Source organism: Pseudophryne corroboree, chromosome 1 (genome assembly GCF_028390025.1).
Source record: "Pseudophryne corroboree isolate aPseCor3 chromosome 1, aPseCor3.hap2, whole genome shotgun sequence".
Taxonomy (NCBI): domain Eukaryota; kingdom Metazoa; phylum Chordata; class Amphibia; order Anura; family Myobatrachidae; genus Pseudophryne; species Pseudophryne corroboree.
The window spans coordinates 585,561,882-585,587,330 of NC_086444.1; the positions used below are offsets into that span (position 1 = coordinate 585,561,882).

The 25,449-nt window shown below is 44.7% G+C and overlaps 1 protein-coding gene across 1 annotated transcript in view; it reads left to right on the plus strand.

The window, feature by feature from the left end:
* GRIN3A (glutamate ionotropic receptor NMDA type subunit 3A) overlaps positions 1-25,449 on the plus strand; it is a 427,769-nt gene that overhangs the window by 249,591 nt on the left and 152,729 nt on the right. Inside the window, exons 4-5 of the mRNA XM_063914221.1 lie at positions 11,781-11,926; positions 15,945-16,060. Coding sequence (XP_063770291.1) covers positions 11,781-11,926; positions 15,945-16,060 — 262 coding nt within the window. The remainder of the gene's footprint in view (positions 1-11,780; positions 11,927-15,944; positions 16,061-25,449) is intronic.

The following is a 25,449-nucleotide window of genomic DNA, read 5'->3' on the forward strand; positions in this document are numbered from 1 at the left end:
TGCCCCCACAGTGCCAGGTATACAAATGTTCCTCAGTGCCAGGTATACAGATGTCCCCACAGTGCCAGGTATACAAATGCCCCTCACAATGCCAGGTATACAGATGCCCCCACAGTGCCAGGTATACAGATGCCCCTCACAGTGCCAGGTATACAGATGTCCCCACAGTGCCAGGTATACAGATGCCCCCACAGTGCCAGGTATACAAATGCCCCTCACAGTGCCAGGTATACAGATGCCCCCACAGTGCCAGGTATACAGATGTCCCCACAGTGCCAGGTATACAGATGCCCCCACAGTGCCAGGTATACAGATGTCCCCACAGTGCCAGGTATACAGATGCCCCCACAGTGCCAGGTATACAAATGCCCCTCAGTGCCAGGTATACAGATGTCCCCACAGTGCCAGGTATACAGATGCCCCCACAGTGCCAGGTATACAGATGCCCCCCCCCGTCCCCCCATCCCGCTTACCGCTCCTTTCGGCGGGGACACGGAGGAGAGCGCGGCTATGTTGGGCGGCGGCGTGTAAGACTTGAAACCAGCCGCCGGTTCGAGAGCCAATCAGAGCTCACAGACCGGCAGCCGCAGCTCCTGATTGGCTGCCGGTCCGCGAGCTCTGATTGGCTCACGAACCGGCAGCTGGTTTCAAGTCCTACACGCCGCCGCCGCCCGACAATAGCCGCGCTCTCCTCCGTGTGGTGACAGCTGAGACACGCTGCCGCCGGACTGCGCGGCAGCGTGTCTCACTGAGAGGAGCGTGTGGTCCGGACCAAACGGCTTCGCGGGCCTTATACGGCCCGCGGGCCGGAGGTTCCCCACCCCTGGTGTAATTCATAGTAGAAAACCTTGGCCCATATGCATAAATGACATTAAACAGTTTATGTACTTAACAATGCTTTTACGAAACCATGACTTTTTGGCAGCTTTTCAAAAGTTTTTACTCAAGATTTAAAACAGAGATTTTTTTTTTTTTTAAAGGCAACACATGGCAATAAATAAAGCCTTAATTGTACCAGGATTAAGGGGGGTACACACGGAGAGATCCGTGTTTAAAATCTAAGCAATCTGATTAGATTGCTTAGATGTTAAGCACAGATCTGCTGTGTGTATGTCCCACAATGATAGCGATGCACAGCCCCGCGCATCGCTATCGCCCGTGCTAGATTGAGCAGGCTCAATCTAGCGGGTTGCTCATTTCACCGTTGTGTGAAACCATCACGCTGTGCTGAGCGTGGGGAGAGATGTGTGCTGACCAGTCTGTGTTAAGATTGCTCAGCACACATCTCTCCCGTCAGTACCCCCCTTTAGACACTTAAATGCACTGTAAACTATAGGCAATTGTATTGCCTCAAAACTAATCCCCTGTAAAACAACCTAACAATGGGCCTAATTCAGATCAGATCGCAGCAGCAAATTTCTTAGCTAATGGGCAAAACCATGTGCACTGCAGGGGGGGCAGATATAACATGTGCAGAGAGAGTTAGATTTGGGTGGGGTGTGTTCAAACTGAAACTAAATTGCAGTGTAAAAATAAAGCAGCCAATATTTACCCTGCACAGAAACAAAATAACCCACCCAAATCTAACTCCGTCTGCACGTTATATCTGCCCACCCCCACCCCCCTTCAGTGCACATGGTTTTGCCCATTAGCTAACACATTTTCTGCTGTGAGCAGATCTGAATTAGGGCCATAGTTAGATGTGATGGTGAACAAGTCCCGAAATAACATTTTGGTCACTTTTGCACAAAATCAGGTACAATTTATACAGGAAACCACAGTTTTATGTACACGTCACTTATACAATCTAACTAAAACATTCATATGTGCAATAGTGTTAAAGTGTCAGTGTCCAAAATAAAAAATGGTCATACTGTAGCATTTTCACTGAGATACTTCAGAACTGAGAATTATCACTCCTGCATCCAATAATTCTCACAAGCTGCTCTCCTCCTCTGGAACACACCATCCTATCAAGAACTCTAGCTAGCAACCTGAAGGGATTCAAATGTACCCTGAAAACACACCTATTCATAAAAGCCTACCAGCCATCCACACACTATTAGCCATTTACAGTAACTGGTTAATACACTATTTGTCACAAAAATCACATGTATTTTTTTTTTTAATTAAACAAAAAAAATATATTATTTCAAAATCATATTTAAATATTTTAGTGAACAAAATACCTAGGGAATGTCAAGCCCCCCAGTGTCTATATGTCCTTATTATAACATTGCCCCCACACCAGTGGCAATAGATCCTTCCTAGTGACATTATCCTCCAACCCTCTGTGGTAATAGATTCACCAGTGGTAATCCCCTTAGTGCCAACAATGGCATTTCTATAATGGGTGTAATGTGCACACACTACATCCATGTTTTAACACTTTCCTTTCCAGAGTCCCATGTCAGGCACTGCAACCGCTGCAAAAATCACTCCCAAAATGGCTGCCACGCATGCGCAGTAGTAATTAGTCTCCGGAATATCGCAGGTGCATGTGCAGTAGACATCATTTCATTAATAGACAACGTCACCTCCTCTTTTCTCTAGGTGTAAGCCTCAACTCTGTCCCCTCTTTTAAATGCCACTTTCATGCCCTCTCCCATTTATGCCACTTGTGCCTTTGTAATATCAGACTTTCTCAATGTGCCGTAATGCATCTAAGACCCTCATCCACTCTTTGGTCACTGGATTAATTCAGTCTCCATCTATCTGACTTTTTCTCTCCATTCCAGTCCATATTAAATGATGCCATCCTACTAATTTTTCTCTCCAACTACTCTGTGTCTGCCAGAATCTACATTGGCTACCCTTCCCCTACAGAGTCTTATTCAATATTTTCAAACTCAACTATAAAGCACCTACCCAGTCATATTCCTCAAACATTTCCACACTTCCACCTGCCCTCTGCCAGTATCCACCACTTTTGGTCTCAACTGTTGACAGTTTACCACTCTCACCTTCAGCAGGGCCGAAACTAGGACTTTTGTCAACCGGGACAAGGCAGTATTTTTGTGCCCCCTCCCCCGCATGCGTATAACTGTATGTGTATACAGTATGTGTGTGTGTGTGTGTGTGTGTGTGTGTGTGTGTGTGTGTGTGTGTGTGTGTATTTCAACTCCGTAAGTGCAAACCTCTGGTAGCTACTGTAAAGCTTTTTGGGGAGGGGTTGGCTAATCAAATTCATACTTTTAATTTATTTGGGCTGCAGATTAAGAATATAGAAAACAATAACCAATACATACATGCATGTATAAATATATAAAGTCACACACCTATCCACATACATATAAAGTCACACATGTATACATACAAACACCTGTATACACATATATACAGTCACATACATAGTCAGACACCTATCCACATAAAGTCACACACATGCCTACATTAATACAGTCCCCCCCCGTCCCCCACACACACACACACACACACACACATAAGTACATACAGTACCCCTTCCCTGAGTCACACTCACAATTTAGGCTGGCTTAGGCTGCTGCTGGATAGTGAGGTCTCCTCCCCTCCTTTTTTCCATGCTGCTGGCTTGCCTGGAACTGACTGTACAGTAGAGTTCCATGTACCCCTGTCCCCATTTCGGCCTGCATCTCTGGCTGCACTGCACTTCATTGTGACTGCTGGACTGATTAATGACTTGGAGGCATGAGGGGGACTGAGGAAACTTGCCCCCTCTGAATCTGGCTCTGCTGGGTGTACCGCATTACAATGAATACACTAAAAGTAAACTATAGTTCCCAGCAGCCGTTGCCCTGGCAGCAAGGGCTGCTGGGAACTGTAGTTTATTTTCAGTTTATTCATAGCAGTACGTCCGAGTCCTTGTCAGGTGGCAGGTCCGTCGGACCCAAAGTGACTGTTGCCGCAGGTGGAGGGGGTGTTAGGGGGATTACAGTTGGCACCCCCTCTGATCTGGAGCCCGGATCATGTGCCCCTAGCCCACACACTGACTCATCACTTTGTGTGGCCCATGTCTGTCTACCCCTGCCCTATAGATTTTACCCTCCCACAAACAGTGCCCTCTCTCCTTGTATGGATCCTGTATGACTGCTGGATGGGATGTTGGCTGTCACAATACCAATGTTGGCATCCCAGTCTTTGAAATCCCAAAAGGGAGCGGTAAGTATTTTATACCCTCTCCCCTACCTCCTAACCCTCCCTTTTCATAGCCTAACCCTAACTTCCCCCTTAGCCCCTTAGTGCCAAAACCTAATCTCCCCCTTAGTGCCTAACCCTAACCTCCCCCAGTGATGCCTAAACCTAACCTCCCCTTCCCTAACCCTCTACACAGCCTAACCCTAACCTCCCCCCACAGCCTAACCCTAACCCTCTTCCCCAGATACCAGCTAAACCTAACCTCTCACCCGGGCCTAACCCACCCGATAAGCTTACGAATCCCAGCATTGATGGGTGTTGGGATTCCGGCACCAGTATTTCCGACTACTGCAATCCCAACAGCTGGTATCTTAACCAAATCCCTTTGTATACTCTTCCTTTCCTTAACTGTCAATATCTCCTCCCCTTTGGTATTCTTTTTGCAATCAGTGTCTTTGTATCTACTACACCCATCATTTGTGATATAGGTTCAACCAGGGCTCGGTTTCAATTTATAGTGACTGTATACATTCAGATGTAGCCATGCTCATCTATCCTCCATGTGTTGTGTAGTGCGAAAAACTAGTCGCATTATGATTGTCTGTGTCCTGTTACAGCGGGATGTATTCAGTTACAGTGTAATTAATTAAATCTCCATCGTGTGCAATACTGCTGTTCATCTACCAAGTGTCACTTTTGAAAACCACTATTACGCATGTGTGAAGTCTCCATTGTAAAGTCAAATAATGCTTGTAATTTAAGAGCTACTTTTTTGGATGATCTCTAAATCAATAAAAAATGTGAACACAGAGAAAGATTGGCTCAGTGTCCCCGACGCACAAAAAGAAAAGCTCAGTTCAGAGCTTTACACAGCTATCTAAAAGAAAAAAAAAAATAATTACAATCAGCAATAGAGTAGGGACAAACAGCACTATTAAAAAAACTACAATGAGCAACGTCACTATGTCACTGCAGGTGTCAGTCACCTGTCTCCATAGCTCTCTTGGCATAGTGGTATCACTGATGGTTACCATACCCATGAGCTACGGTTCCATTCCCACAAAGGACACACTTGTATATCTGTGTACAAAGTAGCATTCACCATTTTTTTTTTCAATTTTCCCAAAACAAGTTATATTGTGCTTCATATACAGTACATGTGTCTGCGTGTATTGTGATAGGGAATATAGATTGTAAACTCCACTGGGGCAGGGACTGATGTAAATGGCCAAATATTCCCTCTTTAAAGTGCTGCAGAATATGTGTGCACTATATAAATAACTGGTAATAAATAATAATAAGACATGCACACAGTTATACATTCAAAATTAGAAAAAAGTGGTATATGCTACTTTTTCCACAGATATACAAGTATGGCTTTTCAAATTACGTAAGACACATCTTTATGAGACTGAGTTTTTTGTACTTCTTCCTAGACCTCCCCATTGTTTTAATAGGCAGCCTTCCCAGCACCAATTCCACCCCCTGTGAGACTTGAGATTACATGGACTAGGTGTACTGATTAGTAAATGACAGCATGAGAAATTAATTTGCATCCAGCAGTGTATCAACCATGTTGTGTTTTACTAAGCAGTACACCATGTCTGTAAAATCACAAGTCTCACAGGGGGTGGGATTAGGATTGAGGGAGACTGCCTATTAAAACAGTGGGGAGGCCTGGAAAGAAGTGCAGTAAACTCAAACTCATAAGATAACACTCTCTTAATTTCAAAAGCCAGACCTGTATTGTAGATCTGTGTAAAAAGTAACATTCACAGTTTTTTTTTCTAATTTTGACTGTATATTTGTGTGAATGCCTGCGCCTGTAGACAAAGTATGACATAAATTGTTATGGGAAAATCAGAAGAAAACCGTCAATGCTACTTTTTATACAGATATAATGCTACTTTTTACACAAATATACAATACAAATGTGGCTTTTCAAATTACGAGAGTGTTATCTTTATGATACTGAGTTTACTGTACTTTTTACTGGGCCTCCCCATTTCTTTAATAGACAGCCTCCCCCACCACTAATCCCATCCCCTGTGAGACTTGTGATATCACAGACTGGGTGTACATCTTAGTAAATGACAAACACAACATGGCCTGTAGACTACTGAAAGTAAATTAATGGCTCATGCTAGCTTTGGTTGGGGGTAGAGAACCCAAAAGGCACATTTATTTATAAGGCATGTACAGGGCCGGTGCAAGGTTTCTCAGCACCCTAGGCAAATCTTCAGCTGACCCCCCCCAATATATATATATATATATATATATATATACACACATATACATATATATATATATATATACACACACACACACACACACACATTAATGTTTTGCCATGCTATTTTGCCCATCTATAGCCAGCTGACACCTTTCAGGCACTAGAGAGGTACTGTTGCTGCAAATCTCCTCCCGGTCAGATGAATGACAGCCAGCTGAGGTGTGAGGCACTGACTGTGGTTGTCCTTCTGGCTGATGCTGTGGCTCTGGTGAGGGTGGAAAGTGGGCGGATATTGACCTTTAAAATGCACTTGTGCACGGGGTAGAGACTGCCAGGCTTGGACTCCCTGTCGCTGGTACCTGTCAGGGCCGGCTGGGAGGGGGGGCAGATCATCTGGGGTTTGACAAAGCCCTTGCCACCCTGGGTGCAGTTGTGGCTTCCTCCTCGGAGTCCAACAGATCCCCGCAAGGCTGAGGGAGTCCAGTAGATAGCAGTTGGGGCAGTTCTCAGGGCAAGCAGGGGATTAGGGGCAGTAAGTGCTGGGGGCAAGGGTAGAAAGCAGTTTGGTCAGTACTGGGAGAAAGGAGGTGACTGATAGCGGTTCCGGCACTGGAGGAATGACCGAGTCCTGCAGGACACCCTGTGAGTCAGTCCTGTGTGCACCTCAGCCAATACCATTTCTCAGCATTGGCTGAGGTACATATAGGACTCTGACTCACAGGGCATCCTGAAGGACCCAGTCTGTTGACCTTTAGTTACTGTACAGCTATAAATAAAAGATAATAATAATGCAATGCCCAGCATGCCGGCAGTAAAAGGCTCTCTTTATTCTAGCATCCAGATTTACAACCTGAGCTACTATCTATAAAATATAACACAGACTGCACAGAAGATACTGTAGGCCTGATACGCAACCTGCTCAGGCTCCCAGGTGCAGTAACCATCAGTAAGCCTGGTTCTAATACCTGCACCATAGCCATAGAGAGCCACAGATTGCCTCCTCCTGCTGTACAGGCCAGAAAGGGAGAGAACAGAGCAGCATGGGAAAGGACCAGGGACAGCTGTAGTTATGTGCGCTCCGTGGTCACAAGAATGGGTGACAGAGCCACCCTCTGTGACAGCGTCACCACACTCCTGCCCAGCCCAAGGCTGCGCCCTCCTGTGTTACCTGGCGCTGCTGCTTGTGCTGCACTGATGAGATAGACACGCACCCCCCACAGCGCTGCAGTGGCGGATCTAGATAAGTAACTGTCTATACATACATTAAGTCCAGTGTTTCAAGTGACCATGTGTATGCATTAGCATTTATAGATATATCGGCCCTGCAGCACAGCTGACGGCCAATACATCTACCGATCTATTGGCACATTGTGCTGTGTGTACTGGCGGTCAGCCGACCGCCCGTACACTTGCTGCAGACGCCGGCGGTGATTGACAGCAGAACTGGGTGTGCGCATATAAATGCTCGCCTAGTTCGTGATGGCAGTCACAACAGATCAAGCAGTGTGTATGCACAACACATTGCTTGGTCCGTCTATAGATATAGCGGATATCGTGTACCCAGCATTACTCTCTGATCTTACAGGAAACTAAAAACACTAATTACACACTGAACACACCATCCACAGTTGCTTGACGAAATGTGTGCAGACAAACAGCACTTCTCCAAAAAAAGAAAAAAAGCTTAATATGGACAAGAAATGTAAATAAACACAAAATATTTTTTATCTGCTAATTTGTTTTCATTTTAAATAAACAATAATCTGAGAAACACAGTAAGTGGACATATCTTTCGGTTTGGAAATCCAGGTATCCTGCAGAGTGATTTACACTGCAGCTGCTGCCCGGGGGAGTGTGAGCGTTAGCAGAGTGCCGGGCAGGCAGCTCAGCACTCGATACAGACAGACTGTGGCAGACATAATCAATCAATGTCTGATCCCGGAAAAGTACTGCAGCATGCAGAGTTTACGAACAACGGAGGACAAGTTGATGACAGCCACACAGTGCCCTATCCGCCCCCCATCTGACACTGCTGCACAGCGCACCACAAATACCTTTCTAGTCTCCCCTTCTGCTGCAGAGGCAACAAATGACCAGGACCAATCCGGCTCAGGGTTCCCGCCCTGATATGATGGAAAGCCTAAGCGTTGCATGGAGGGGCATGCTGCCGAAGGTGACTGACATGGAAAACAGCCACTGAGGAATGACCGGGTCCTGCAGGACATGCTATGTGTCAGAGAACTGTGTGCACACTCTGACTCACAGCGCATCCTGCAGGACCCGGTCATTTTTAAAAAGTGAATTAAGGGAAAAATAAGTAAGGCATTCTTTCATTGGCATTGTGCGGTGCCGCCCTCCAGCGGCCGGCGCTCATAGGCATCTGCCTAAAGCTGCCTAATGGTAGCGCCGGCCCTGGGCATGTAAGTATTGTGCATGCAGCTAGAGATCGAGAGATACCCGGCGTGAGTGAACCATCAGTTGCTGGGCAGCTCTGCTAACGTTGGGTGTCTTTTCTTGCCGTAAATGCATCTTATACACTTTGACTATGCAAATAGGATTAAGTGTGAGACTGCGGATGTATCTGCTATTGAAATTCTATGTTACAGTGTTTTCCTGAAAATCACTGTAACATAGTATTTTGTTTGCAGATAAAGCCAGACTAGCAGACAGAATATAAACATGTTGCATATAATTTTAATCAGTAGAAACTACTTGTGCATCCTATTTGCATAACGATGTGTATAAGATGCATTTATGGTAAAAAAGACACCCGACATTAGCAGAGCTGCCCGGCAACTGATGGCTCACTCATGCCAGGCATCACTCGATCTCTCAGTGCATGCACAATGCTAATATGCATTAAAAATGAATGTGCCTTCTGTGATCCCTTCCCCCAACCAAATTCAGCATGAGCCATTCACTTACATACAGTAGTCTACCGGCCATGTTGGGTTAGTAAATTACTAAACAGTACACCCAGTCCTTGAAATCACAAATCTAACAGTGGGAGGGATTAGTGGTGAGGGGAGGCTGCCTATTAAAGTAATGTGGAGGCCCAGGAAGAAGTACAGTAAACTCAGTCTCTCGCAGTTTGAAAAGCCACGCTTGTATTGTATATCTGTGCAAAAAGTAGCATGCACAGTTTTTTTTCTAATTTTGACTGTATATCTCTGTGCATGTCAGAGTCTGTATACAAAGCACAACAGAACTTTTTTGGGGAAAACTAGAAGAAAACTGTGAATGCTAATTTTTAAACAGATATAATGTTACTTTTCGGATGCTACTTTCTACACAGATATACAAGTATGTCCTTTGCGGGAATCGACCCCTAGCTCATGGGCATCGTAACCCTCGGTGATACCACAATGCCAAGGGAGTTACATAGTAATGTCACTCAAATTTCTTTTTATAGTGCTGTGTGTCCCAACACTATCACTGATTGTAATGATTTTTTTTTTATTTTAGAGAGCTGTGTAGAACTATGAACTGTGCCTTTCTTTGTGTGCATTGGAGATGCTGAGCAAATCTTTTTGTATATTTAAACTTTAAAGTAATGTAGGGATCATTTTATACAGCGCACCAGGGAACCTTTCAGTTGTAAGGCATATTGTCACTGGGTAATAAAACAATGGATGTGGCACCAAGTGGCGCTACTCGATACCCTCAAATCAAAAAAATCCTTACACAATAGAGTCGGATTTGGTTCTCATAGATGGTAGAGCTCATGTGATAAAATCAGGTCTCATATATGATAAAACTCATAGGTCTAAAATGCAAAAAAACATACAGAACATAGTGCAACTCTGTTATGAAAAACCAACAAGCTTTAATTTGTATGGTCCCTTTTTCACATAAAGCGGTAATAATATTGCATGTAGATAATCAGAAATGCTGAGATAGCCGCTGTCACTCAATGGAACAGATCTCCTTCATAGATGACTTAAAAAGGAAAAGAAAGTAATAGTGCAACACCGTCTTAAAAGACAAGCAAATTTAATAATGAATGCACTCAAGCAGGGAGTTTGTGAGGACGAGGACGTACGGACGGGAGCTGTGTTTTTTGAGTGGCTGGAGACGGCACATTACTGGGACTTTGCGGTGATTATGCTTAAAAGTTGTTTCTTCAGCAGCAGCCCATTTGTACATGAGTCTCTTCGATCCTCTACATGCTGTATCTTATTCTATGTCTGTGAGTGCATTCATTATTAAATTTGCTTGTCTTTTAAGACTGTGTTGCACTATTACTTTCTTTTCCTTTTTAAGTCATCTATGAAGGAGATCTGTTCCATTGAGTGACAGCGGCTATCTCAGCATTTCTGATTATCTACATGCAATATTATTACCGCTTTATGTGAGTGGGACCATACAAATTAAAGCTTGTTGGTTTTTCATAACAGAGTTGCACTATGTTCTGTATGTTTTTTTGCATTTTAGACCTATGAGTTTTATCATATATGAGACCTGATTTTATCACATGAGTTCTACCATCTATGAGAACCAAATCCGACTCTATTGTGTAAGGATTTTTTTGATTTGAGGGTATCGAGTAGCGCCACGTGGTGCCACATCCATTGTTTTATTACACTATTGTGAATCACGGTGAAAGGTTCTTTTGATATCCAAGGGCTGCTATTAGTATTTAAGCGCACAAAGTGTCTATTTTTTCCTTGTTCGTATTGTCACTGGGTGCCTGCCCTTCCAGTGATTTCGTACTTCGCCCTGCAGTATTAATATATGAAAACAGAACCACTATATTTAGGTGCACTGACCCGCTTGTCAGGGCTTGCTACATTGTTCCGTATTCTGTAATGCCATTTCCATCCACTGCTATTCAGCATTGTACTGTAGTTTTCATTAGTGTAACAATTGCCACCCAGTGATGAAGCTGTGTATTGCATGCTGTGGATTCTCTTATGACTTATCACACCTTACTTTGCCTACCTGCGCTATTTGTATGTCGCGACTAGGATGCCTGTGTGGCGCAGCAGCAGTTATTAACTACCATGTATATATTGCGTGTGTCCTGTTATATTTATACTGTACATTTGTATGCACTGTGTACAACATTGTGAAACCTTTTTAGGGCTCTATAAATAAAAGTATAATAATATTATATCACAACATGGGTACCAAAATAACACTTCTATAAAAAGATTGTTCCTGTAGAGTAAGCTATAATTTTCTCTCTGATGTTATTATGCTAGTATTACTGTATATAAGCATACATTTTGAACTGCCTTAATGCTTAATGTAAAGTGTATTTATGGTGTTTTATATGTTTTTGTGCTATCATTTTGCATTTATCTCTATTGTAATTCAAACAGGATTTCACATTCAATTGTAATTTATATTACAAAAACAAAAGAACCAAGACAAATAGTATTTTCAGTTTGTTCTATAATAAAGTAATAACAGATTCATCTATGTTTTATAGTTACATCATCCCTCCCAAGGGTTTCGCTTTGGAACAGTAAAAGAAAGCAGTGCTGAAGACTATGTGAAGAAGAGTTTCCCTGAGATGCATGAGTACATGAGGAGATATAACACACCCTCGACATCTGATGGAGTTGCATTTCTAAAGTAATTTACATCTATGTTATTGCATGTTGGCCTGTCTCTTGGGGGGAGATCCATCAAACTAAGAGGACATAGTCACATAGCAAACTATAACCTCTAGCTGTCACTTTAAAAAATGTACTTGATACATGATACATGGGGTGTGGTATGGTATGCCGGAGGCCGGGCTCCCGGCAACCAGCATACTGGCGCCAGAAGCCCGACCGCCGGCATACCGACAGCGCGGTGAGCGCAAAAGAGCCCCTTGCGCGCTCGCCATGCTGCGGGCACTGTGGCGCGCTATGCACGCCACGCTATTTATTCTCCCTCCAGGGGGGTCGTGGACCCCCACGAGGGAGATAAACTGTCGGTATGCCGGCTGTCGGGATCCCAGCGCCGGTATACTGTGCGCCGGGATCCCGACAGTCGGCAACCTGAAGACCACCCGATACATGATACATAGAAACTGGTAGCTTGCTATGGGAATCTTCTTCACTTTAGAAGTTTTGATATGTCTCCCCCATTTTCTTTTGTGTATTTATACTGAAAATAAGGTTTAACAAAGGTTAGCATTGTTATGTGTATTTCATTTGTAATTAGTTAACAGCTTATTTAATTATTAAAACACAAATTAATAGCCCGTCAAAATGACGGAGCATCATGTTAGTATAACAATAATGTCAGCACCATTGGATGTGCAAGCCCGAACGGAGCACCACTTGAATTGCTCCATTGGGAGCCATCTAGTGGCCGCTGGCATGCAAAACACTTGAATTTCTGATATAGAGGTGAGGAGCAGCGTTAGCTTTTTATTATATAGGATAATAATAGTAAGTCATCAGGGGCCAGATGCAATGATGTTCGGGTTCCTGGCCAAACTTGTATGTTTTTTTAGGCTGCAAATATGTACATGGCATGGTTTTGCCTTTTATATGATTGCCACTTCAAAAGAACATCTGAGTTCGGCCAGGAACTCTTACCTCTGGCCATCTCGGACGTCATTACATCTGGCCCGAGAAGTCTATAGAAAGATAATACAGATTTTTAACTGAAAAGTCACAAATTTGTTAGACTATATTTCCTTTAAATTGAGTCATTTAGAAACTAAATATTAAAAAATTGAAATTAAACTCCTCCCTAAAGTATTGAACTGACACAACAGTCCCATGGAGCGGATATTGTTTTTAAAAATAATATTTTAGTGTTGTTATGTCAGTGTTTTGTGGTACATGTAGCTGTGGTTACTAATGTATACCACTTGATCAGTGTGGCCTCCTTACCTGTCGGATCTCCTCCCAGCTCCTTGCCCTCCCAGCGATTGACAATTGATATCATTGGGATGCGGAGCTTAAGACTGGTGGGAGACAAGGCTCAAGTCCATCGGTGAATCTTAAGTTCAGCACCGGTAGACAACAGGCTGGCTTCTAGGGTCTGCATCGACTGCGGTAGAAGTCAGATTGGGTTGTTGTAATAGTAGGGCAGTGGCTTCCCATGGGAAATGTTCTCTCTGCTATGGTAGTCCCAGGGGGAGCAAACACCCTAGGACTGCCTGTCTGGCTGTGATTAACAGGGAGTGCTTTCAATGGGAAGTCACTGCTACTGCTAGGCTGCAAGTGGCAAATGTTACTAGGGGGGCTGCAATTCTGCAGCCCACAAGTAAAATCCAACACTGCATATGATTATTTTTACCAATAGTTAGACAGGGTGTCTACCTGTAAATATATGCTTCAGTTATAAATGACAGTATGCTCTGATGTTTTATTCTTAAAACTACTCAGGGCCTGATTCAGAGGTGGATGGATTTAGAACATCAGGCAAAAGCGCCCAATGTTTTAAATCTGGAATGCAGCGGAGATGCACTGTGCATGCACCTCAGTTGTTTTCACCGGCAGATGCATATTACAATTGCATGAAGTTTCATGCAGTTTTTAGAGGCATTCCTGGGCGGTGACTGGAATAGTGGCTTTCGGTGATGGCTGTGTCGTGAAAGTGCCAGTATCAGGGATAGATTCCACGCCGTTCCACTGGCACAGATGGCCATGTAGCTTCGGACATTCCGAGCATCCATAGGGTTTCTCTAATGTCTGAGGGTGTGGCCACCGTGCGCTCGATGGTGTAACCTTCAACGCACCGCAGCAGATTAGAGACGCAGGCAGTGGGCGTCTCAGTAGGAAGCCCATTGGCTGCAGTATTAGCATACATTTGCAATAGCGGCTGTGACAAAAGTCGCAATCGTTTCTACACCTCAGTCCACTTCTGAATCAGATCCTCAGTTTTGATTTTCTAATGTAGACAATGCTATTGTGAGAGTAAGTTTGTGTACTTTGGTTTTTATTGTAGAAATCAAGTGACAAACTCTTTATTTCCTGGTTTATGACAACAACAATAATAACGTCGGAAGGAATTCTCTATAATAGCCTCAGCCTCAGTGTTAAATTTCAATGTTCTTAAAGATTTATTACTTTTTCATTCTCCCTCAATCCTACTAGAAGGTTTATTTTCCTCTAGTAGATCTTATGTATGTATGAGGCTGTATCTAGGAGTGAAAATAATATCTAACAATCAAGAGTACTGTATAGTAAAGACTCTTGATGATTGATTACAAGAAGAAGATCACTGTAACCAATACACGGATCCCCTGCAGGCAGTATATTGTGTGACGATAGTGTATGTATGGATGTAGCCACGCTCATCCAGCCTGCAGCTTGGCGTATTCGCAGCAATCCAGGCACACACGTCCATAGGAATATACGGTCAGTACACTAACTCGGCGCGGCGTGGATGGATGAGCATGGCTGTAAAACAAAGGGACACATAGCAAGTATTGAATTTGGTATATTATGTCTACATTGACATTCATAATGTTGACATGAGTCATAAGGTTGCCAAAGAGCTTGTTGATATGGCTATCATGTCACAATTCACCATATCAACACTGATGAACACTGATACACTCTGTATGATCAGAGTGACAACAATGTGTTGTCCTAACCCTAACACTAATCCAAGGGTCCTCATGACACACTAACAGTCCAGGTTTTAGGGATAGACATAATTAAGCAAAGTTGACTTAATTAGTACCTCAGATATTTTGATTTAAACATCAGGACTCAAACCTAGATTTCTTTAAATCTGGACTATTATTGTGCCGGGAGGATAGAGGTTGGCAAACACTGCCCTAATCCTAACCCACAAGCTTACTTAGCCATAACCCTGATGTCAAAATTCTGTCCATGTAGACATTTTACAGATGTCGACATGTTAGATCAGGGTTTCACAAACTCCGCCATTGCAGTCCAGGTTTTAAGGATATCCATGTTTGAGCACAAGTGATTTAATTAGTACCTCAGTCATTTTGATTTAAACATCAAAACTCAAGCATGGAAAACTGGTCTGTAACGGCAGAGTTTGGGAAACTGTGTTAGGTGCTGACATTTTCACCATGTTGATATCATAACTGTCAATATTAATGTGTAAACATTATGAATGTCGACTTAGTGATTACATACCAAAGTATATTCTCTCCAGTGACTCCAGGGTCTATTTACTAAGCCTTGGATGGAGATAAAGTGCACAGAGATAAAGTACCAGCCAATCAGCTCCTAACTGTCATTTTCCAAACCCAGACTGTGACATGGCAGATAGGAGCTGATTGGCTGGTACTTTATCTCCATTCACTTTATCTCCATCCAAGGCTTAGTAAAAAGACCCATCAACTCCTGTTGTCAGTCACTGCACTACAACATTAAGGAAACTCAAGTGTACAGGTCGCACTACACTTCATGTGACTAGATAAGGGAGAATGAGCTGCAGCAGCTAGTGTCATCTGGGTGAGAGTCTGTTTTCTGCCACTAGAGATGACCTAGCTGTAGAGTAGAAACAGCAGCATTAAGAGAGATTTGTATGCTGTAGTCTGCATTTACAGCATATACTTTATGCATACAGCCTAGACGCTAAACTTCATGGTACTGTTACTGTTTTCACTGTGTAAATGCACACAATACAAATCATGTTTTTGTATTTTTTCTCTAAATCTATGCAGAAATGACCCAGAAACATTGGATGCTTTCATCATGGATAAAGCGCTCTTGGACTATGAGGTTTCTATAGATGCTGAATGCAAGTTACTGACTGTGGGCAAGCCTTTTGCAATTGAAGGTACACATTATTGGTATACATTGCACATGTTACCTGCAAAGCACTGAGACATGTAATTGTTCTTTTGGAACTTTTGCTTTAAGCAACTCTCACAATGGGGGTCATTCCGAGTTGATCGTAGCTGTGCTAAATTTAACACAGCTACGATCAGGCACTCAGACATGCGGGGGGATACCCAGAACAGGGCTAGTCCACCCGCATGTCAGTGCCGCCCCCCCACCCCCCGCAGAAATGCAAAAGCATCGCACAGCGGCGATGCTTTTGCATTTGAGGAGTTGCTCCCGGCCAGCGCAGCTCCTGCGGCTGGCCGGGAGAACCTCCTCGCTGCCTGGGTCGCAGCGGCTGCGTGTGACGTCACGCAGCCGCCACGGCCCGCCCCCCCAATGGTCCGGCCATGCCTGCGTTGGACGGACCGCGCCCCCTAAACGGCAGCTTAACCCCTCCTGCCCAGCGACCGCCTCTGCCTGTCAATCAAGCAGAGGTGATCGCTACAATACAACGGCCTTTGGCCGTCCAGCATGCGCCGGCGCATGTGCAGATCCGACCCGATCGCTGCGCTGCGATAAACTGCAGCGATCGGGTCGGAATGACCCCCAATATATTGTATTGTGTGAGAAAAAGAGAGAGAGAGAGATAATGGTTGACATGTGTCAAATTTTGGAGAGAGATAAAGTGGAGAGAGATAATGTTCCAACTAAGCAGCTCTTGTTATGTGCAACACAGAAAAGAAATACACCTATGCTCGATTTTACACATATTGTACATAGGGCCTAATTCAGACCTGTTCTTAGATGTTCGAAAAAACGCACATCTACCATCAAAATCTCTGATGTACGGGGGGACGCACAGCACAGGGCTAGTCCGCCCCGCATGCTGGGACCTCCTCCCCACCCCCCACAGACGTGCGGAAGCATCGCACATCGGTGATGCTTTTGCACCTGCCGAGTAGCTCCCTGTCTACACAGCCTAGCTGCAAAGGCAGGCGGCTACCCGCCATATTTTTGGCCGCAGCCACGACCCGCCCCGCAAATGACCAGGACACACCTGCATTGTCTGGACTGCTCCCCAAAAATGCAGCCGCAACGATGTGGCACACCCTTCGACCACCTCTGCCTGTCAATCAAGCAGAGGCGATCGCACAAGTGAGATGCCTTTGCATTTCGCTGTGTGCACATGCAGTGCATCTGCTGTACATGCGCACATTTCACCAGGCTGTTGCAGCAGTGTCCAGGTCTGAATTAGGCCCTTAGTACCAGCTGCGTGCCAGTATTAATACCATATATGTAAACAAAACAGAAAGACTTTTGTTTTAAACACAGCTTGCAAAATAGCAGAAGCTGATTGACTGGTACTTTATCTCTTATCACTTTATCTTTCTCCAAGCTTTCATAAATCTCCTGCATCTTTCTCCAAGGTTTGATGCATCTCAAATATGTAACTGTTCAGTGAAAGCGTTAAAGAGACCAATAAATAACTGAAACACACTGTATATTTCCAGTATTAGCAAAATATTTGATAATGTGAAAACAGCACAAATGAAATAACAATAACAATAAAGCTAAAATAGGGACATGAGTCAATTCAATTCAATTCATGAGTCAAATCAATTAGGAGCAAGTTGGGTCCTGCTAGCTACTCCCACAGCGAATGGCATTTGCAATTCATTTCCAAATTTGCAATCCATCTTCCTAGTAAATTTGCATTCTTTGGGCATACCTGAACAGGTGAAAAGGTAGGGAAATTCTTTAATATGAGGTAAAAATGTCAGAACATAGGTGGTCATTCCGAGTTGATCGCTCGCTAGCTGTTTTTAGCAGCCGTGTAAATGCTATGCTGCCGCCCACTGGGAGTGTATTTTAGCTTAGTACGAACGAATGGATCGCAGAGCAGCTACAAAGTTTTTGTTGTGCAGTTTCAGAGTAGCTCAAAACCTACTCAGAGCTTGCGATCACTTCAGACTGTTCAGTTCCTGTTTTGACGTCACAAACACGCCCTGCGTTCGCCCAGCCACGCCTGCATTTTTCCTGGCATGCCTGCGTTTTTTTTCGAACACTCCCTGAAAACGGTCAGTTGACACCCAGAACCGCCCACTTCATGTCAATCACTCTGCGGCAACCATTGCAACTGAAATGCATCGCTGGACCCTGTGTGAAACTACATAGTTCATTTTAATAGTACGTCGCACGTGTGCATTGCGCCACATACGCATGCACAGAAGTGCCGTTTTTTAGCCTCATCGCTGTACAGCGAACAAATGTAGCTAGAGGACAACTCTGAATGACCACCACAGTGCAGTACATCTTTTACACTGCTCCCAGTGCATTATAATACCCTAGGAGGGATTTAAATAGTATAATTTGGCCAATAGAGAACCTGCTTGACACCCGGTGCGACAGGCTCAAAGAGGGGCGTGGTTTAGCAGGATAGGGTGTGACTTAGTGGGAGAGGGGCGAGGTCAGGCTTCCCGAACCCCATTTTCATCACTCCGGGGCTCCGGAAGATACAGGCCGCACCCGGAAGATGCCTTGTTTGCAGTTCCGGCTTCTACACGGTGACAGGAGCCAGGGTTACAGTGCAGCACCCAGCTCCTGTCACTGAGCAGGAGCCCCTTATGTGTCAACCCTCGGTGGGTGACACTCAGGTGTGGCCGCGCCCCTCTTGTAACTCCACTACAATAGAGACATGTCCCTTTTCAGGTGAATTCCTTTAAAAAAATAAAAACATTGGGTTCAATGAAGTGGGGATGTGTTGCATTAATGGGAAACGGTTTAGAAGTGGGGGTTTTTTACAACATTTCACAAACTTGTATAAAAACAGTGAAAAATCATACAATTTTCTGTACCCCAAAATACTGTAAAGGCTTTAATTTGCTGAAAAACAATTGCAGAGATTAATTTATCCATATTACAAAAAAAGTAAAAATGCACCTTTTAAGAACGTCCAATTCTTTACTAATGGCCGCTAATAGCCTTCTGTATGCTTCTGCCATCTTAGAGGTAAATTTACTAAGATTCGTGTTTTCCCGTTTGAGGTCAAAGTTCAATCACGAATGACATCGAAAGTGTAAATATGCAACTTTTTGAATTGATTACGACTAATTGACTAAGCTTCCGTATTCTGCTTTTTTGGGTTTTCCGATGTCGATGTCATTCGTTTTTTTTGGCAGTGTTTTACGTGAGTGACTTGTAAAACACTGCCGACTTTAATACAATGAATCTCGGCCGGATCTGAGAGATCCGTGCTGGGCTTCATTGTGCACTTTGTTTAACAAAAAAATAAAGTTTAAATGTAAAAAAAAAAATTGCGTGGGGTGCCCCCTCCTAAGGCAAACCAGCCTCGGGCTCTTTGAGCCGATCCTGGTTGCAGAAATATGGGAAAAAAATGGACAGGGGTTCCCCCATATTTAAGCAACCAGCATCGGGCTCTGCGCCTGGTCCTGGTTCCAAAAATACGGGGGACAAAAAGAGTAGGGGTCCCCCGTATTTTTGAAACCAGCACCGGGCTCCACTAGCTGGACAGATAATGCCACAGCCGGGGGTCACTTTTATACAGTGCCTTGCGGCCGTGGCATCAAATATCCAACTAGTCACCCCTGGCCGGGGTACCCTGGGGGAGTGGGGACCCCTTCAATCAAGGGGTCCCCCCCCAGCCACCCAAGGGTCAGGGGTGAAGCCCGAGGCTGTCCCCCCCATCCAATAGGCTGCTGATAGCCTTTGTGAAAAGTGATTGATATTGTTTTTAGTAGCAGTACTACAAGGCCCAGCAAGCCTCCCCCGCAAGCTGGTACTTGGAGAACCACAAGTACCAGCATGCGGCGGAAAAACGGGCCCGCTGGTACCTGTAGTACTACTACTAAAAAAATACCCCAATAAAGACAACACACACACACACACACCTTGAAAGTATAACTTTAATACATCCATCCACACCTCCATATACACATACTTACCTTATGTTCCCACGCAGGTCGGTCCTCTTCTCCAGTAGAATCCATGGTGTACCTGTAGAAAAAATTATACTCACATAATCCAGTGTTTTCGGCTCCTCGGTAAATCCTTTTGTAATCCACGTACTTGAAAAAATAAAAAAACTGATATCCGACCACGAACTGAAAGGGGACCCATGTTTTCACATGGGTCCCCTTTCCCCGAATGCCAGAAACCCACTCTGACTGATGTCTAAGTGGGTTTCTTCAGCCAATCAGGGAGCGCTACGTTGTGGCACCCTCCTGATCGTCTGTGTGCTCCTGTACTGTATGACAGGCGGCACACGGCAGTGTTACAATGTAGCGCCTATGCGCTCCATTGTAACCAATGGTGGGAACTTTCAGGTCAGCGGTTGACCGAAAGTGACCTCACCGCTGACCTCAAAGTTCCCACCATTAGTTACAATGGAGCGCATAGGCGCTACATTGTAACACTGCCGTGTGCCGCCTGTCATACAGTACAGGAGCACACAGCCGATCAGGAGGGTGTCACAACGTAGCGCTCCCTGATTGGCTGAAGAAACCCACTTAGACATCAGTCAGAGTGGGTTTCTGGCATTCGGGGAAAGGGGGCCCATTTGAAAACATGGGTCCCCTTTCAGTTCGTGGTCGGGTATCCGTTTTTTTATTTTTTCAAGTACGTGGATTACAAAAGGATTTACAGAGGAGCCGAAAACACTGGATTATGTGAGTATAATTTTTACTACAGGTACACAATGGATTCTACTGGAGAAGAGGACCGACCTGCGTGGGAACATAAGGTAAGTATGTGTATATGGAGGTGTGGATGGATGTATTAAAGTTATACTTTCACGGTGTGTGTGTGTTGTCTTTATTGGGGTATTTTTTTAGTAGTAGTACTACAGGTACCAGCGGGCCCGTTTTTCCGCCGCATGCTGGTACTTGTGGTTCTCCAAGTACCAGCTTGCGGGGGAGGCTTGCTGGGCCTTGTAGTACTGCTACTAAAAACAATATCAATCACTTTTCACAAAGGCTATCAGCCCCCCATCCGCAGCCTATTGGATGGGGGGGACAGCCTCGGGCTTCACCCCTGGCCCTTGGGTGGCTGGGGGGGAGGGGCCCCTTGATTGAAGGGGTCCCCACTCCCCTAGGGTACCCCGGCCAGGGGTGACTAGTTGGATATTTGATGCCACGACCGCAAGGCACTGTATAAAAGTGACCCCCGGCTGTGGCATTATCTGTCCAGCTAGTGGAGCCCGGTGCTGGTTTCAAAAATACGGGGGACCCCTACTCTTTTTGTCCCCCGTATTTTTGGAACCAGGACCAGGCACAGAGCCCGATGCTGGTTGCTTAAATATGGGGGAACCCCTGTCCATTTTTTTCCCATATTTCTGCAACCAGGATCGGCTCAAAGAGCCCGAGGCTGGTTTGCCTTAGGAGGGGGGACCCCACGCAATTTTTTTCCAGAAAATTTATAACATTTCCCCCCCGTTCCCACTGAAAAACATGCACGGATCTCATGGATCCGTGCATGCCTATACAAACACGGGATAAAAAAGCAGGTCTGTTTTTTTTTAGCACTTTTTCACGATTTGTATTTTATCACGGCAGTGTTTGGCTATTGTCGGCAGTGTTTGTGTTTTGCACTTTTTAGTAAATTCCCGATTTCTAGCAAATTGCAGGCGTATTTGACCGATGGTGTATTGATTCGTGATTTTTTCCTAGGACTTCCAAAATATTACGAATGCCCTCATCACTGCCGTGATTTTTGCTTAGTAAATTACCGAGATGACACTTTGATGAAAAAACGGCATCTCGGTCAAAATCGGGACCTTAGTAAATATACCCCTTAGTGTCCACTTTTTGGGGGTTCAGGATGATCTCCCCACTTTTTCATGTTAATCTGCCAGGTATCTTTTGTAGAACAAATGCATGACATCGCCTTAAGTCCCGCAATTTCCTATTTCTACTTGAATCTTGCTTTTTCTTGCAAATTGCTGCGATATATACCATTTTTATGATGCAAGTTCACTTTTCTAAACTTGCATGTAGTTGAATTGACCACTTTCTGTTTGATGAAGGTTAACCTCCTGAAAAATGTATATTTCTAATTAAGATAAACTTTAATTTGCAGGGCAAGTTCTGTAGGATAAATATCGTGTTTTATGGGATCATTAATCCACTGATGGTGTAGGGAAATTAGCTTTTGTCAATGACAGTTCCATCAAACATTCAAGAAAAATCCTAATTGGCCACAGTTTTGCCAGCATGCTTATGAGGTGTTTGTGAAGGTACTATGTAACTTGGTTGGGACATAGGGCCTCATTAAGATATGGACGCAGTGCCATTGCTTGCGTAGTTGAGTGATTATTTGTTACTGTGAATGAAAAGTCTAGAAAACCTTTACTACACATGTTTTGAACTGATGTGGGGGGATCATTACGAGATCCTGGCGGTCAGGATCCCAGCAGTCAGAAGACAGACGCCGGGAGCCAAGCAGCGAGCACAGCGTGTCCCCTTGCGGACTCGCTGCGCTTGCCATGTTTCGGGCCCGGTGGCGACCTTTGGTCGCCACAGGTTTCTATTCCCCTCCAAGGGGTAACCAGCCGGCGGGCAGGACTCCGACCTCCAATATTTCAGCTGGTGTCAGGATTCCGGAGTCGGTATCCTGACCGCTGAGATCCCGACAGGTGGTCAATTGACTGCCTCCCAATGGGGGCAGTAGCCTATACATTGGACAAAAATATACAGTTTTTATGACTTGAGACAGCATATTCGATCAATATGCATTTCAGGGTGGAGGCTGGGAGTTGACGTAAAGTGATCGCAATACATGAAGGTGTGATGGCTATGTAATCTTATACACAGCACTACAGCCACAGTGGCCATATTTTGAGATAGTTACATGGGAGCCTCTACGCCAGACAGGGGATGCAGGAGGAGATGATGTTGCAACCAATGGTGTGTAGCTATTGGAATGAATGGATACAACAGTGCAGTTGGTCATTGCTCAAATATGCAAATTGGGTGTTACAGGGATTGCTCAGACTGTCACACGGATGTACACAAAGGGAAAGCTAAAGCTGCCATTTGCATATTTTCACAGTAGCAAATCCATAAGATATCACTGCTGTGCGTGCTTTCTGTGCACCTCTAAGTCAGGCGGGATGTACTATCTGTGCACCTCTAAGTCAGGCGGGATGTACTATCTGTGCACCTCTAAGTCAGGCGGGATGTACTATCTGTGCACCTCTAAGTCAGGCGGGATGTACTATCTGTGCACCTCTAAGTCAGGCGGGATGTACTATCTGTGCACCTCTAAGTCAGGCGGGATGTACTCTGTGCACCTCTAAGTCAGGCGGGATGTACTATCTGTGCACCTCTAAGTCAGGCGGGATGTACTATCTGTGCACCTCTAAGTCAGGCGGGATGTACTCTGTGCACCTCTAAGTCAGGCGGGATGTACTATCTGTGCACCTCTAAGTCAGGCGGGATGTACTCTCTGTGCACCTCCAAGTCAGGCGGGATGTACTATCTGTGCACCTCTAAGTCAGGCGGGATGTACTATCTGTGCACCTCTAAGTCAGGCGGGATGTACTATCTGTGCACCTCTAAGTCAGGCGGGATGTACTATCTGTGCACCTCTAAGTCAGGCGGGATGTACTATCTGTGCACCTCTAAGTCAGGCGGGATGTACTCTGTGCACCTCTAAGTCAGGCCCATAATATCATCTAAAATGTCATCTATCTGGACAGTAACAGAGGGTTTTACTGCTCTCCCCAATATGCCAGACAAATCTTCCGAGATAACGTTTCACCAAAGTCTTGCTCTTATTTAGTTTTGTGTGGACTTTTTTCACCATTTAAAATAGTGAGGAGAGCGTAATGAAGCATCAAGGTAAGACCTTTGGAAGAATGATTGCGAGGCAGAGGTTTTCAACAGAGGAGAAGCTCATCTCAAAATTTTAATGCAGAACCAATAGCAGTTTCTCAGTGAAATATTTAAATATTAAGAATACTAGATTTACTGGATCAAAATAGCTTCAGAAAAGTATATGGTGTGCGTTCACAAACGTTTGGCTTTTCTATACATCTTATAAATGAGAGTGTGTGTCTGTTTGTTTGTTTGTTTGTCTAATTGAGATAAAGGGGTCCATTTACTAAGCCTTGGATGGAGATAAAGTGGACGGAGATAAAGTCCCAGCCAATCAGCTCATAACTGCCATGTTACAGGCTGGGTTTGAAAAATGACAGGAGCTGATTGGCTGGTACTTTATCTCCATCCACTTTATCTCCATCCAAGGCATAGTAAATAGACCCCAAAGTCTGAAACCACTGAACCAATCAAAGGACCTGATTCTGTCCAAGGGCCTAATTCAGACCTGATCACTGTTGTTTGAAATCGCACAGCGGCCAATTATCTTATGACTGCGTAAGCACTGCAATGCGCAGGCGCGACACCAAGCAGTGACAGAATGGTGCGGAAATTTTGGGTGCAAAAATGGTGTGGACGTTTTTGGGTAGTAACTGGCAGTCCTAAGCGTTTTCTGTGAGGGTGTGTGACATCAGCTCCGGCCCTGAACAGCCTGATTCTATTGCACTGTAGGAGTACTGTAAGTCCTGGGCTACACACAGACTGGAAAAATCATTCGATAGTGAGTTAGTTGCAAGTAGATTTGCAGATGTCCGCTGTCAGGCTATGATTTCGCACGGCGTACACATGCATTCGCACACTTGCATGGGGAGGGTTTTCACTCTCTATGGGCGGTGACTATCTGATCGCAGACCTCTGCAAATTTGCAAGGAGCAATCAGGTCTCAATTAAGCCCTAAATCAGCAAAACTGCAACTGCTTGCGATTGCATGCTGGGCAGCCTTGCCCTGTGCTGGTCGGACACCAACATGCAATCGCAAGCAGTCACAGCTTTGCTAATTTAGGGCCTAATTCAGACGTGATCGCTCCTCTATGACGCCTCATGCTACATTACCATATTAGTGCTATTGCTGCTGCTTCTATGTAAGCAGCTGCGATAGCAACTCCAACCACATCTGAATGAGGGCCAGTGTTATGCAGGGTTGGACTGTCCCAAAGCAGTACAGAGGAAACGCCCGGCCCTACTGCCTTAGGACCTACTTTCTCCTCTAGGGATCAGGTTACAGACTATATACTTTAATTATACATAATCAGTGGCAGCTCCAGAGGTTCAAATAGGGGAGCCACGTCATATGTTACTTTATACTGTACAGGTCTGTGGTGTATTTTCTACAGTGCATTGCTGTTATTAATCTGGTACATTATTAGAGATGAGCGGGTTCGGTTCTCAGAGAACCGAACCCTACCAGACTTCATGCTCCGAGCCCGGATCCGAGTCAGGCTCGGCTTTTCCCGCCTGACTCGGAAACCAGAACGAAGCAAAATGTCATCATCCTGCTGTCGGATTCTCG